The 13305-nt window shown below is 40.9% G+C and overlaps 2 protein-coding genes across 2 annotated transcripts in view; one reads left to right on the plus strand and one right to left on the minus strand.

Moving 5' to 3' along the window:
• LOC124257222 (adhesive plaque matrix protein 2-like) overlaps window positions 1-13305 on the plus strand; it is a 136972-nt gene that overhangs the window by 12750 nt on the left and 110917 nt on the right. The window lies entirely within an intron of this gene.
• Window positions 9291-13305, minus strand: part of LOC124257218 — a 56794-nt gene continuing 52779 nt past the window's right edge. Inside the window, exons 7-10 of the mRNA XM_046691233.1 lie at window positions 11299-11648; window positions 10650-10743; window positions 10033-10112; window positions 9291-9411 (exon numbers count right to left, since the gene is read on the minus strand). Coding sequence (XP_046547189.1) covers window positions 9376-9411; window positions 10033-10112; window positions 10650-10743; window positions 11299-11648 — 560 coding nt within the window. The 3' untranslated portion in view covers window positions 9291-9375. The remainder of the gene's footprint in view (window positions 9412-10032; window positions 10113-10649; window positions 10744-11298; window positions 11649-13305) is intronic.

Here is a 13305-nt window from a genome sequence, read left to right on the forward strand (position 1 = left end):
GTTTCAGTTTTTTGGAGAACATGATCCACGTGCACTGTTTCAGGTTTTTGGAGAGTATGATCCACGTGTTATGTTTCAGGTTTTCGGAGAGTATGATACACGTACAATGTTTAAGGTGTCCAAAGAGTATAATCCACGTGCAAGAATTCAGGTGTTCGGAGAGTATGAGCCAGGTGCAATGTTTCAGGTGTTCGCCGAGTATGATCCACGTGCAATTTTCGGGTTTCGGAGAATATGAGCCACGTGCAATACTTCCGGTGTTTGGAGTGTGTGATGCACGTGTTATGTTTCGGGTTTTGGAGAGTATGATCCACGTGCATTGTTTCAGGTGTTCGGGGAGCATGATCCACGTGCAATGTTTCAGATGTTTGGAGCGTATGATCCACGTGCAATGTTTCAGGTGTTTGCAGAGTATGATCTACGTGCATTGTTTAAGGCGTTCGGAGAGTATGATCCTCTTGCAATGTTTCAGATGTTTGGAGCGTATGATACACGTGCAGTGTTTCGGGTTTCGGAGATTATGATTCAAATGCAGTGTTTCGGGTTTCGGAGAGTATGAGCACGCACACACATACACACTAAGGTGTTTTTTTGGATAGTACGATCCTCGTTTTAGGTTACTGTAAAGTAGGGTCCACGTGCAATGTTTCAGTTTTTTGGAGAACATGATCCACGTGCAATGTTTCAGGCTTTTGGAGAGTATGATCCACGTGTTATGTTTCGGGTGTTTGTAGAGTATGATACACGTACAATGTTTAAGGTGTCCAAAGAGTATGATCCACGTGCAAGAATTCAGGTGTTCGGAGAGTATGAGCCACGTGCAATGTTGCTGGTGTTCGTCGAGAATGAGCCACGTGCAATTTTCGGGTTTTCGGATAATATGAGCCACGTGCAATATTTCCGGTGTTTGGAGTGTGTGATGCACGTGTTATATTTCGGGTCTCGGAGAGTATGATCCACGTGCAGTGTTTCGGGCGTTTGGAGAGTCTGAACCAAGTGCAATGTTTCAGGTTTTCGGAGAGTATGATCCACGTGCATTGTTTCAGGTGTTCGGGGAGCATGATCCACTTGCGATGTTTCAGGTGTTTGTAGAGTATGATCCACGTGCATTGTTTAAGGCGTTTGGAGAGTATCATCCACGTGCGATGTTTCAGATGTTTGGAGTGTATGATCCACGTGCAGTGTTTCGGGTTTCGGAGATTATGATCCACGTGCAGTGTTTCGGGTTTCGGAGAGTATGAGCCACGTGCAGTCTTTCGGAGAGTAGGAGCCACGTGCAGTGTTTCGGGTTTTTGGAGATTGAGATCCACGTGCCATATTTCGTGTTTCGGAGAGCAAGGGTCACGTGCAATGTTTCAGGTGTTCGACGAGTATGATCCACGTGCAATTTTCGGGTTTTCGGAGAATATGATCCGCGTGCAATGTTTTGGGTGTTTAGACAGTATGGTATTCCAGAACCGGTCAGGTGAGCTACAACAAGGCACAAAACATATGGGCGAATCCGCATTATCAGTGGTTCGAGTTGCTAAGGGAGCTAACCCAAGATACATACTAGAGGTATGCTGATTAGTTTCGTATCCAGAAACGCATGACGCTTAGAAAACGATAAACTGCCTCCTCCATTAGTCAAATAATCACTAAAATTATATAATCTAGCGAGTCATTTCCATCTATATGAATAGCAGCATGTTCCTGTACGATTGCTAGACGTGTTTGTCAATATTACTGATTGTGGATCACTTTATAGCTGGTTGTTAGAGGGTGTCGGATGGGACCCACATTCTAGTCGAATATTATTGAATCCAAGAGCATCATCAGATGTTGAAGTAACCAATATTTGCGACAGGAAAGGTGGCCAATTCATTATCCTTTAAAAAGCGTATAAAGCGTTTTCTACATACGATATCAGCAACCAAACTGTAGATATTAGAGTTTAACAGAAATGTGGGCCCACATCTTTTTCTCTGTAGATACTTTTGTGAGTTGGCCCACATTTTTAAAATATGAGTAAAACTACAAATCTTGAATTTAAAAACATATGTTGACGCTAGTTAAACGAAAAAGAACGAAACACGGCCTCACCAACAAACATGTAGGCATCAAAGTAATTTCTAAAATTAGACTGAGGAAATATACTCTTCCTACTTGCAAGAATTACTAATGAATAAAACTTAAAGTGATAAAAAAAACGAACACGTGCGTAAAGATTATATTCATTCATAAGTTGAAGAAGCAGCATTTTATTTTACGCAAACATGTTTAAGGCTCAGAGCAACTGTCACTAGGCAGTTGACATCAGTAGCAGTTATATAAATCACCTTTTGTGTTCCGTTTTTTCAGTGAAATCAATGACTTATCGGCAGTGATCCAGAATGCAGTTTTATCGAAATTCTGTTTCATCTAATTTGAAAACAACAATGAGTCAACCGAGTGTCATGATTATTACTATAATTGAGTATGATTATATTGATGGGAAGTTCATCATATATAACATTGAAGCTGACAAGACTCTTCACGGAAGTGGCACCCATGAAGGGCCACCTCCTCGTGGTGGGTGCTGGGTAACGCTAAGAGCCCTTCAACCCCCCGTTGTGGACCCGGGGGCATATTTGGTCCACCAACCCGTTTGCCGTGGGTTGCGCCCCTGTGTCGGTGGAGGACGGTAGTCTGGTGGTTGAGGGCACTGGTTCCAGGAGCAGTGTTCCTTTGCCCAACACACCACTTAGGCCCTAACTTCACCTAGACGGGTGGTTGAACTGGCCCGGTTCAATCAATCGGCTGGTCACGCCAAGCCCTGTGCATGGCGAATATTTTTGCACATTTAAGTTATAACTTGGTCTTGGATATTTTGATCTATTGTATGTAAATTATTGCTTACTTTAAACTGCCTAGAGTCCTATGCCAGAAGGCGGTGGCTCTTGGGCCAATCTGGCAATGTTGACCTCCATATTCAATATGTGTCCAGTTACTTGTCATGGGCAGAGCCACCCTGGCATTTGATTTGGTACACAAATATTGCTATATGTGTCATATTTGCTGGCGTATAACATCCATGTATCCCTGGTGTCGGCATCTTGGAGATCCGGTGCTATTTGACATCGTCCTAGTTGACACTCCATGGTGGGTGGGGAGCAGGGTTGCTGAATTATTTTCCTTTCATTATGGCATCCCCACAAGATAGTTCATCTCGCTATGACAAAAAGAGACGCCTGGACGAACTAGATCGTCCAACTGAAACAATTTCGTCAAACGTTGATTCCTGGCCTAGATTCTTAGTGATCGAAGCTTCTGACTTTCTACCCATTAAACTAAATCCATTTGCTGTTTCTAAAGCTATCCATGGGATATGCGGGGAAGTTAAAAATGTTACCCGTCTTCGTACTGGTTCACTTCTGGGGGAGTGCGCACGGAGACAGCAATCTCTTAATCTCTTGTCCGTCAAAACTTTTGCTAATGTTGAGGTTGCTGTGTCCGTGCACAGGACTCTCAATTCGTGCCGTGGTATCGTACGAGACAGGGCTCGTTGTCTCTCTGACATGTCAGAGGAGGACATGGCTGCAAAACTTGAAGACCAGGCCGTTACGGCGGTGAAACGTTTTGCTATTAAAAAAGATGGCAAAACCACAAACACAAATACATATCTCCTGACCTTTGCTAGATCATCCCTTCCACAGTCGATCAAAGCAGGTTATTTTAACATCGGGGTGGATGTGTATATCCCCAGTCCACTCCGGTGTTACAAGTGTCAATGCTTCGGACATGGGTCCAACTCTTGTCGTAATTCTGTGGTGTGTCATCGTTGTGGTGACCACCATGAAACTACAGATTGCGAAAAGGACTACAAATGTGCTAATGGTGCTGGCTCACATCCAGCCTCATCTAGATCCTGCCCTGTGTTTCAACGGGAATCAAAAATAATGAAAATTAAATGTGAAAAGAATATGTCTTACCTTGAGGCCAAGAACCTTTTCACAATTCAGTCATCACTTCCATCAAATATCACCTATTCTGCTGCAGTCACCCGCTCTGTTGCGGTGTCCTCCACTGCTTGTCAAACTGACTTGACATGGGTCAAGTCAGAAAAACCTGTCTCTTCAGCCACAAAAACTACTTTTTCAAAGTCTACTTCCCGAGTTAGTCAATCTACGTCAGGGTCTCAGACTGAACTTCAGCCTGAGACTTCACACACGTCTGCTTCACAACCAGCAAATTCCCAATCAGCCCATCTAGTTAAAAAGAAGGAAAAGAAAGGAAAAAAAATAAATAGAAACCAACATTCTGCCCCATCACCTCTGGAGGTTTCTCTCCAAAATTCATTTGGGCCTCTTGATATGGAGGTCACTCTGTCATCTCAGGACAGGCAGAGGAGCGTTTCCTCCTCCCATTCACGTGAACGGTCGCCAATTGAGTCACCATGACTCAATTGTCGACTTTATTGCAGTGGAATTGCAGAGGATTGAAAACTAACTTTAATGAGATACAATTACTCATACAAGATCACCATCCGTCAGGATTCTGTCTTCAAGAGACATATCTTAAAAATACAGATAGCTTTAATCTGAGACACTATAGTGATTATCATTCTTTTTCTCGTCCGGGAGATCGAGCATCTGGAGGCGCTTCTATTTTGGTTCATCAGAGCGTCATACATAGCCCTATCCTTCTAAATACGACTCTTCAAACTGTTACTGTGCGTCTCACTCTGCACATTGCTCTGACATTATGCAGCTTGTATATACCTCCCTCTTCAAATATTCAACAATCAGATCTTCAAAATCTGTTTGATCAACTTCCGAAGCCATGTCTCATCATGGGCGATCTGAATGGTCACAACCCGCTTTGGGGAAGTGACCATACTAATACTAAAGGTAAAATCCTTGAGGAATGTATTTCGGATAATCACCTATGTATATATAACGATGATTCTCCCGCTTATCTACATCCAGCTACGGGAACATTTTCTTCCCTGGATCTGTCAATTGCCGACTCCAGCTTGTATAATGAATTTGAATGGATGGTCCATGATGACCTATGTGGGAGTGATCACTTCCCCACCATTCTCAAAACAGTCAACCCTGGTGATGATCCACCTTTATCGAGAAGGAACTTTGCCAGGACTGACTGGTCATTATATGAGACTCTGTGTGCTGAACAATTAACTCATGATCGTTTTAGGAACAGTGAAGATCCTATTCAGTCGTTTTCTGATATCCTTAATGACATTGCTGACGGAACAATTCCTCAGTCCTCTGCGGTTCCACATATTCGTAAACCATGGTTCAATAACGAATGTAAACAGGCCAGAAAGTGCAGGAAAAAAGCAGAAAAATATTTCTGCCGATATCCTACTGTCCATAATTTAGATAAATTTAAAATGTTAAATGCCAAGGCGCGACGCAGTTTTAAACAGAATAAACGCCAGTCTTGGCGAAACTATGTTTCCAAAATAAATTCTCGAACACCGATGTCAAAGGTGTGGAACATGATACAAAGAATAAAGGGCAAAGGTTCCAAATCTACTGTTCATCATTTAAAGGACGGTGATAATGTGTTAACTGATAAGGCTGACATTGCCAATAAGCTCGGTGAAACTCTCGCCAAGCATTCGTCTTCATCCAATTATGTCCCTGAGTTTCAGAAACATCAGAAACAAAAGGAGAAGAAAAGACTAAATTGACCTCAGACAATGGAGAAGACTGCAATGAAATAATTTCAATGCATGAGTTACGTACTGCCCTTGAGCAAGCTCATGATACAGCAACAGTGGCTGATAATATACACTATCAGCTCTTGAAACATTTACCGGTATCATGTTTGGAAACTCTTCTAAATATTTTTGACACAATATGGACTTCAGGGAATTTCCCACCTTCGTGGCGTAATGCCATTGTAGTCCCTATACCAAAGCCTGGCCGGGATCATACTGATCCGTCTAATTACAGACCAATCTCTTTAACGAGTTGCGTCTGTAAAACCATGGAACGAATAGTAAATAATCGATTAACATGGTATCTTGAAACCAACAGCCTTATAACAAATATTCAATGTGGTTTCAGGAAAAATCGTAGTACCATTGATCATTTGGTACGTTTAGAATCCTTTGTCAAAAATGCAATAGTTAATAAACAACATGCAGTATCGATATTCTTTGATCTCGAGAAAGCATACGATACCACCTGGAAGCATGGCATTTTACAAGATTTATATGATTTTGGTTTGAGGGGTCGTTTACCTCTTTTTATATCACAGTTTTTAAAAGACAGGCAATTTCAAGTCCGAATGGGTTCAACCCTGTCTGACCATTACAATCAGGATCAGGGTGTTCCACAAGGCAGTATTTTGTCTGTTACCTTATTTAGTATCAAGATCAACAGTTTATCCAAGGTCTAAAATGATTCAATCGATGGATCACTTTTTGTGGATGATTTTAACATTTCTTGTCGCGGTAAAAATATGCATACTATTGAACGGCAACTGCAGTTGTGTTTAAACAAGATAAATAAATGGTGTCTTGAAAACGGCTTTAAATTTTCTAAATCCAAAACTGTATTCATTTCTGCCGTAAATACAAACCGCATAAAGACCCTGAACTATCTTTAAATGGCACACCCATCAAAGTTGTGAAGGAAACCAAGCTCTTGGGTTTAATTTTTGACTCCCATTTAACCTTTCTTCCGCATATTAAATCCCTTAAAACTAAATGCCTGAAGGCACTTGACTTGTTGAAAGTTGTTTCCAACTCAAAGTGGGGAAGGGATCAAACTACCCTCCTCCACCTATATCGCTCATTGGTCCGCTCGTCACTTGATTATGGCTCCATCGTATATGGTGGAGCCTGCAAAAGCAGTCTACACCTACTTGATTCTGTCCACCACCAAGGTCTGAGACTTTGTCTTGGGTCCTTTCGAACTTCTCCTGTTGACAATCTCTACGTCGAGGCTGATGAGCCATCTCTTACACAACGCCGTATCAAATTAACTTTATAAATATTTTACAAAACTATGAGTTAAACCCTGCATATAACTGTGTCTTTAATCCACTCTATGAAGATCTCTATAACAAGAAGCCTTCTCTTGTTCCGCCTCTTGGTATCAGAGTGAAACCTTTCCTTTCTGCTGCTGGCATTGAGCTAGAACATATAGCTCCTTCCCGTTTTCTTTCTTCTACGCCTTGGCAATTGGTTAGGCCACAAGTTGACCTAACATTAACTACATTTAAAAAATCAGAAACAAATGAATTACAGTATAAACAAGAATTTAGTCAATTAAGAAATAAATATAATACATACAAATCCTTGTTTACAGATGGGTCCAAGGATGGTGGCGCAGTGGCATGTGCCGCTGTTATTGGATCCCGAACAATATCTTCTAGAATACCGGATAACAGCTCTATATTTACAGCAGAAGCAAACGCTATCTTAACAGCTCTTAAATATATTAATAAACACCGTAAATATAAACACTATATCATCTTTTCAGATTCTCTTTCGTGTCTTCAGGCTATTAAAAATCTTTCTTGCAAACATCCACTTTTATTAGAAATTATTGAATTGTACAATGAACATGCTACTGGCCAATGCGACATCGTCTTTTGTTGGTTACCCAGCCACGTTGGCATTTCTGGGAACACGGTGGCTGAAATTGCTGCTAGGCAGCCCTCAATACATCTGTGACACCACTTCTTATCCCATACTCTGATTATAAAGCCAGCATTAGAACATACATCCGCGATCTAATGCAAAAGAAGTGGGACACCCAAGTAGGTATTAATAAATTACATGCAATAAAACCCTACATTGGTTACACCTACTTGGGTTGTCAGTCCAGATTTTAAGAGGTCATTATGCGACGATGTCGCATTGGCCATACCAGATATACTCATGAATATTTATTGAAAGGCGAAGATCCTCCGTTTTGTATCCCTTGTGATGAAAGGATCACAGTCAAGCATGTCTTGCTTGACTGCATTGAATATTCCTTCACAAGGGATAACTATTTCAAATCCAAAACTCTGAAGGATCTTTTTAATAATGTCAGTTCTCATTTAATTATTACATTTAAAAAAAAAATTAGATTTGTTGAGTGATTTGTAAATAGATATATATTTTATTATTGGTAGTTTAGATTAGCAACTGAGATTGTTAGTGGCTGTATACTCAAAGGGGGTTGAAGTATTGTAAAATTATTGTCCTCCTGAGAGGGTACGTAAGTCCCAAAACATTTAGTCAATCTAAGTGTACCTGCTTTTTAATCGTAGAATAAGTGTGTTTTTAATTTATGGCTAGATTTCTCTTCTGTCGTCAATGGCTGAAGGGATGGTATAAATCCAACTAGGGCCCATGCAGGTTGCAAAAGTAATGTAAGTCCCCATGGTTCCTAGTATGGTGATCTACCTTCAGTTGTTGGCGATCTATGGCCCGTTTTTAGATTGCATTGTCTTCGCAAATAAAATATTTTTACATGTTCATGCTAGTTTTAGACTCCATCTGTGATACTCTAGTTATTTTACAGTCCTTCGCTGACTGATTCTTTAGCAACTTTAATTTATTATTTATATAAAACATTTCTCATCACAATATGGCTGAAATATTGCCGATGTGACGTTAAATATTAACTCACTCACTCACTCACTTCACGGAAGTTAAATTACGGCAATATTCTCGAAACCCTTCAGCAACACATATGTCCTTTCTTCAGCAAATTTAAATGTGTACAGTCATGCATGGTTCAAATACAGTCAAACACCATTGTGTCGATGATTGCTTCGAGTTATCCGAGCTTCGACAAAACTGCAAAATGATAACTAAAACATTAAACAAGCAGGGACAAAGCTTGTATTTTGAGACAGGCACATTAAAGATCCACACATTGGCGATTGACTGTAAACCTGTAAATGTTTCGAGTTATACGAAGTTCAATACAGCCGTAAATTATGACCAAAGAAGAATTAAGTAGAGATCAAACTTTTACTTCGAAACAACCGGAAATTCGACTCATTAAAGATCTACACATTGGTGTTTGAAGGGATTTCAAAAGACTGGTATACACCATACATTCAGACTGTCATGCTCTCTTGAACTTTCAGTTCAGGGCGAGCTACAGTGTCTTGTCTCACAGTGTCTTGTCCTATCGAAAACATACTGCTCGGGCTAACTTGAAACGGAAAGCGATTTTTTGTTTTTAAAATAAGTATAATTATACTCTTAAAGGACATAACGTTGTATGTATCTCGTAAAGCTACAATGGGTTCTTCAAGCTATATTCATACCAAATATGACAGAAACAAAACAATGCGCCATACTGTTTAATACTGCGAGTTGATATTAAAAACGGCATTTTGACTTCTTGGTTGGTCTTGATGAAACACTATGTTCAACTACAGGCTCTCTGGATCGCAGATGTATACTTTGAACTGAAACATAAAAGCAAGATGCACTACTTGGCGTGTGGTCATGTGCATAGAGCTCAGGTCACAAATCAGTTAAAATTAAACAACGTTGAGCTCGGACAGTCCTTGAATAGGTGACTGTGTTTGGCAGCTTGACTCCTGAGAGTTTCTAGGACTTGTGTCCTGCCCCACAACGAAGCACATGTGGATCATGTGGTCCCACCTTAGGCAAGCGAGTTTGTTCAAAACTGCCTCTGTTCACCAGTAGAAAGTGGGTACCCGGTGGGACAAGTCATGTGACTAATAACCTTCTAGCGCCTAACAGGCAGCTTGGCTATCCGGGGTAATAATGTGTTTTGAGCATGTACAATTTGTTGAAAAGGCGCGTTTAAGATGGCTATTATTATTATTAATGTTCGTCCTCGTTTGTTTGGTTCATCAGATAGTGTCACTTTGTATTTTCTCCCATAATACACGGTCGATCTAAGTGATCTTTTGAGAAGCGTTAATTCTAATACGTCAGCTCACGCCGATAACATCGATTTATGTTTTGGCTAAGCAAATAAAAGCTAAATATCATATATTAAATCTTACACCTGAAGAGATCACTACAAATGTATAATGAGGAACAGGTAAACGACATACTTCTTCCAGGACGCCGTGGAAGAAGTCCATGCCATCACCGTACCCGACCTGCAGTGCACACTGGCTTTTCCCGTTGTTACCTGCAAAATATTCAAGAAATGATAAATAATATTTTTCTATGTAATCGATGTTTTTCACGAACAATCAGATAGACGGTTCCTGTTGATCCTAGACCTAACTGACAACGGCTAGATTAAGAATGGGCACTTCACGGAAAGAATTACCTTATTGAGACGTTTACCTTTGTACAAAATAGAATTAATGCTTCAAATGAGTATCTTTTCACATGTGAGCGCCTATTATGTTGTATATTTCTCGGGGGAGTTGGTAATACCACGAGGGTACTGCACAATGTTCAATTGTCATGATCGCTATATGGCTGTAATATTGCCGATGTGATGTACAATTTTAACTCACTTACTCAGTTGTGAGGAATGTTAATATCAGTAAACATATTGTAAACACCGCAGCAGTTAACAATGGTGATCAGGGGTCCCATGTTTACATTCAGAGCACATGTTAGTAGAAAGAGGTTCAGCGATGTGCCTCATACTATGTTAGAGAGTATTTTGATAAAGGTATTATTCTGAAGGACGATCCACTCCAAATGTTCGTACCATCAAATGTCCTCTGTAATCTGCGGTTATTGACTTCAACCTTCATCAGTCCATCCTTGACGATCAGCTTCACCTCATTCAAGGACGTGGTGGCCTGAAACGTACCCCCCACAAAGGATAAGGATAACGGCAAGGATGACTAAGACATGAAAAACACGCAGCTACCAAGACGACGACTTCAGTATGAAAACACAATTCGAAACGGATACTATCAATTCGTAACTACCCATTGGCTATATCGATAGTCCATTTTGTTTACGGGGTTCACAGTGACTAACGACTTTCAATGAGATATATAGGCATGTTATGGCAGGAGTAGCCACTCATCTACATTACAGCTTCTCAGGTGACATTGGACATGCACCAAATGTTGCAGTAAGGCCAGGAAACTAGAAGTGTGCTTCACAGGTGACCCTTGACAAATCGAATTCGGACTGAGACGCCATGGGCAACTTCAACCCCAGCCCCACCTAGGTCCCCCCATTCCTCACAACAACCCAAGATACGCTAGCAACGACCACAAACAAATGCGTAGGATGCCAGGCTATAGACCTTGGCCAAATATTCACAACATTAGGGCAGGGTGCAGGTATCATTCCTTCATGAACACGATATGATGGAGTGTATGATAAACGTTTTTAATACTCACTGTGTACGATACATTTAAAGTATGCGTAACGTTGTTGCTATTGACAACACGAAACTGCACGGTTGACCGCTGAGTGGTGATGTAGATGCTGACACCATGCCCGCAGTCATCGTTGGTGACGATAGCCTGAGCTCTGCTTGTAGCCTGAGTGCGTTTGAACGAAAATGAGATGATCAGAGTCTTCCCGAAATGCATGTTGGAGAACCGTTGGATCCGGAGTTGGGTGTTGTTGCTGAAGACGCCGTGGCCACTGTTGGTAGTTACAACGCCAGTGTTTTGTACATAGTGGTGGTTAGTCGAATGGTCGTTCACGTCACTGTTGAAAGGAAGGTAAACCTCCGCCTGGCAAACTAAAATGAAATTCATTTCGTTTTGTTTTGCATCCACATCAGACAAAACTTCCATAACTTGATCATCGTGTATCATCTTTCGTTAATATAATTACAGTTGTGAGGATATCACGTTAAAGGCACAATGTCACACCACAAAAATAACTATGCATTTCTCTCAATTATACTAACTATCAGCCCTCAGGAAAGCTACCATATAATTTATTTTTAAAAATACGCATTTATATTACAATATTAAATTTTAAAGTTCGAATGAATTAGTGGAACGTTGCATTAAATCGAATCTCGTTCCCCGTATCGGCTGAACATTATTTCAAGCGAACCCAACAGAGTTATGTCCCTTGGAGCTCTCTTCACGAATATCCTACGCACAACTTGTGACTGAAACCAGATCGGCAACATCGACAACAACGCGTGCGACAGTTTTCGATGTGAGGAGCAATTGTTTACATTCCATGGCAAGTATTTTTTGTTTGGAAGCTGTCAGCCTCGATGTTTCAATTATCGATTTCAGGCAAGTCGTAAGGGATAAAAGGTCTTAAATTGCACCAACAGGAAGCTAAGTTGAGTGCATATATCCCAATATATATATATATGATATAGGCCAAAGTTTTGTCGAAAATGTGTGAAATTGTGCCTTTAAGTAAATTATGTATTTACTGTAAGACTTGCAGTACCATGTTTGTCTATGTGTATGAAAGTAGCAAATGACCCCAATGAGAAGCGATGCAGACATACCTGGGGACGCTTCATTCTGACAGATGATGCAGCTACAACTTGTGTTAGAGTACACAGTTCCTGGAGCACAGAATCTGGTGATCCAGTTTCCATGTATCAGTTCCTGATACTGAGCTGTATTTCCTGGCTTTGCCTTCTTGGAGCCGTCGCACAACGACGAGGGAAGGGATGTCAGCGGAGCAGCTGTTGATGGTGCTGCAGTCGATGGAGCAAATGCTTCCTCTGTGATGGAAAGAAATACTTCTTTGGTTTGCGAAACAAAAAGCCTTTGTACATGTCCAATATTATGGCCCACGCAATTCCTTACTTTGAACCATATACCCCAGTGTTGTGTCAAGTGAACAATTGACATGCTGTTTGTGACGGTGTTTGGTTGGCATTTTAGAAGATGCTATTTGATGAACATAGAGACTTTTCTGGGTTTCACCTTCATTTTATTGTTTGGTACAACGTTTCAGGGCTTGTTCTGGCCCCATCATCCGGTAGAACTAAAGTACGATTACTGTACTTTACAGTTACCAAATTCCCAGGTCCTAAACTTTAACCCATGGTAATGTCGAATAAACAACTCATAATAAATCATAATGATATATATTATATTACTAATATTCTTGTATTTGGTACGTATCATCCTAACAGACACTGAGGTACTTGAAGAAACATATTGAGTCGGCGTACCTTGTTATACTATGGGGCGGTGGGGTAACCTAGTGGTTACAAGTTCGCTTGTCACGCCGAAGACACGGGTTCGATTCCCCACATGGGTACAATGTGTGAAGCCAAGTTCTGGTGTCCACAACCGTGATATTACTGGAATATTGCTGAAAGCGGCGTAAAACCAAACTCACTCACTCACTCACTGTTATACTATGAGGGTAGAGAGCAACCCCCTACCTTCAGCTTCCACTGTGCAGATGAC

This window comes from Haliotis rubra, unplaced genomic scaffold (genome assembly GCF_003918875.1).
Source record: "Haliotis rubra isolate DU_JTF1 unplaced genomic scaffold, ASM391887v1 Scf652, whole genome shotgun sequence".
NCBI lineage: Eukaryota > Metazoa > Mollusca > Gastropoda > Lepetellida > Haliotidae > Haliotis > Haliotis rubra.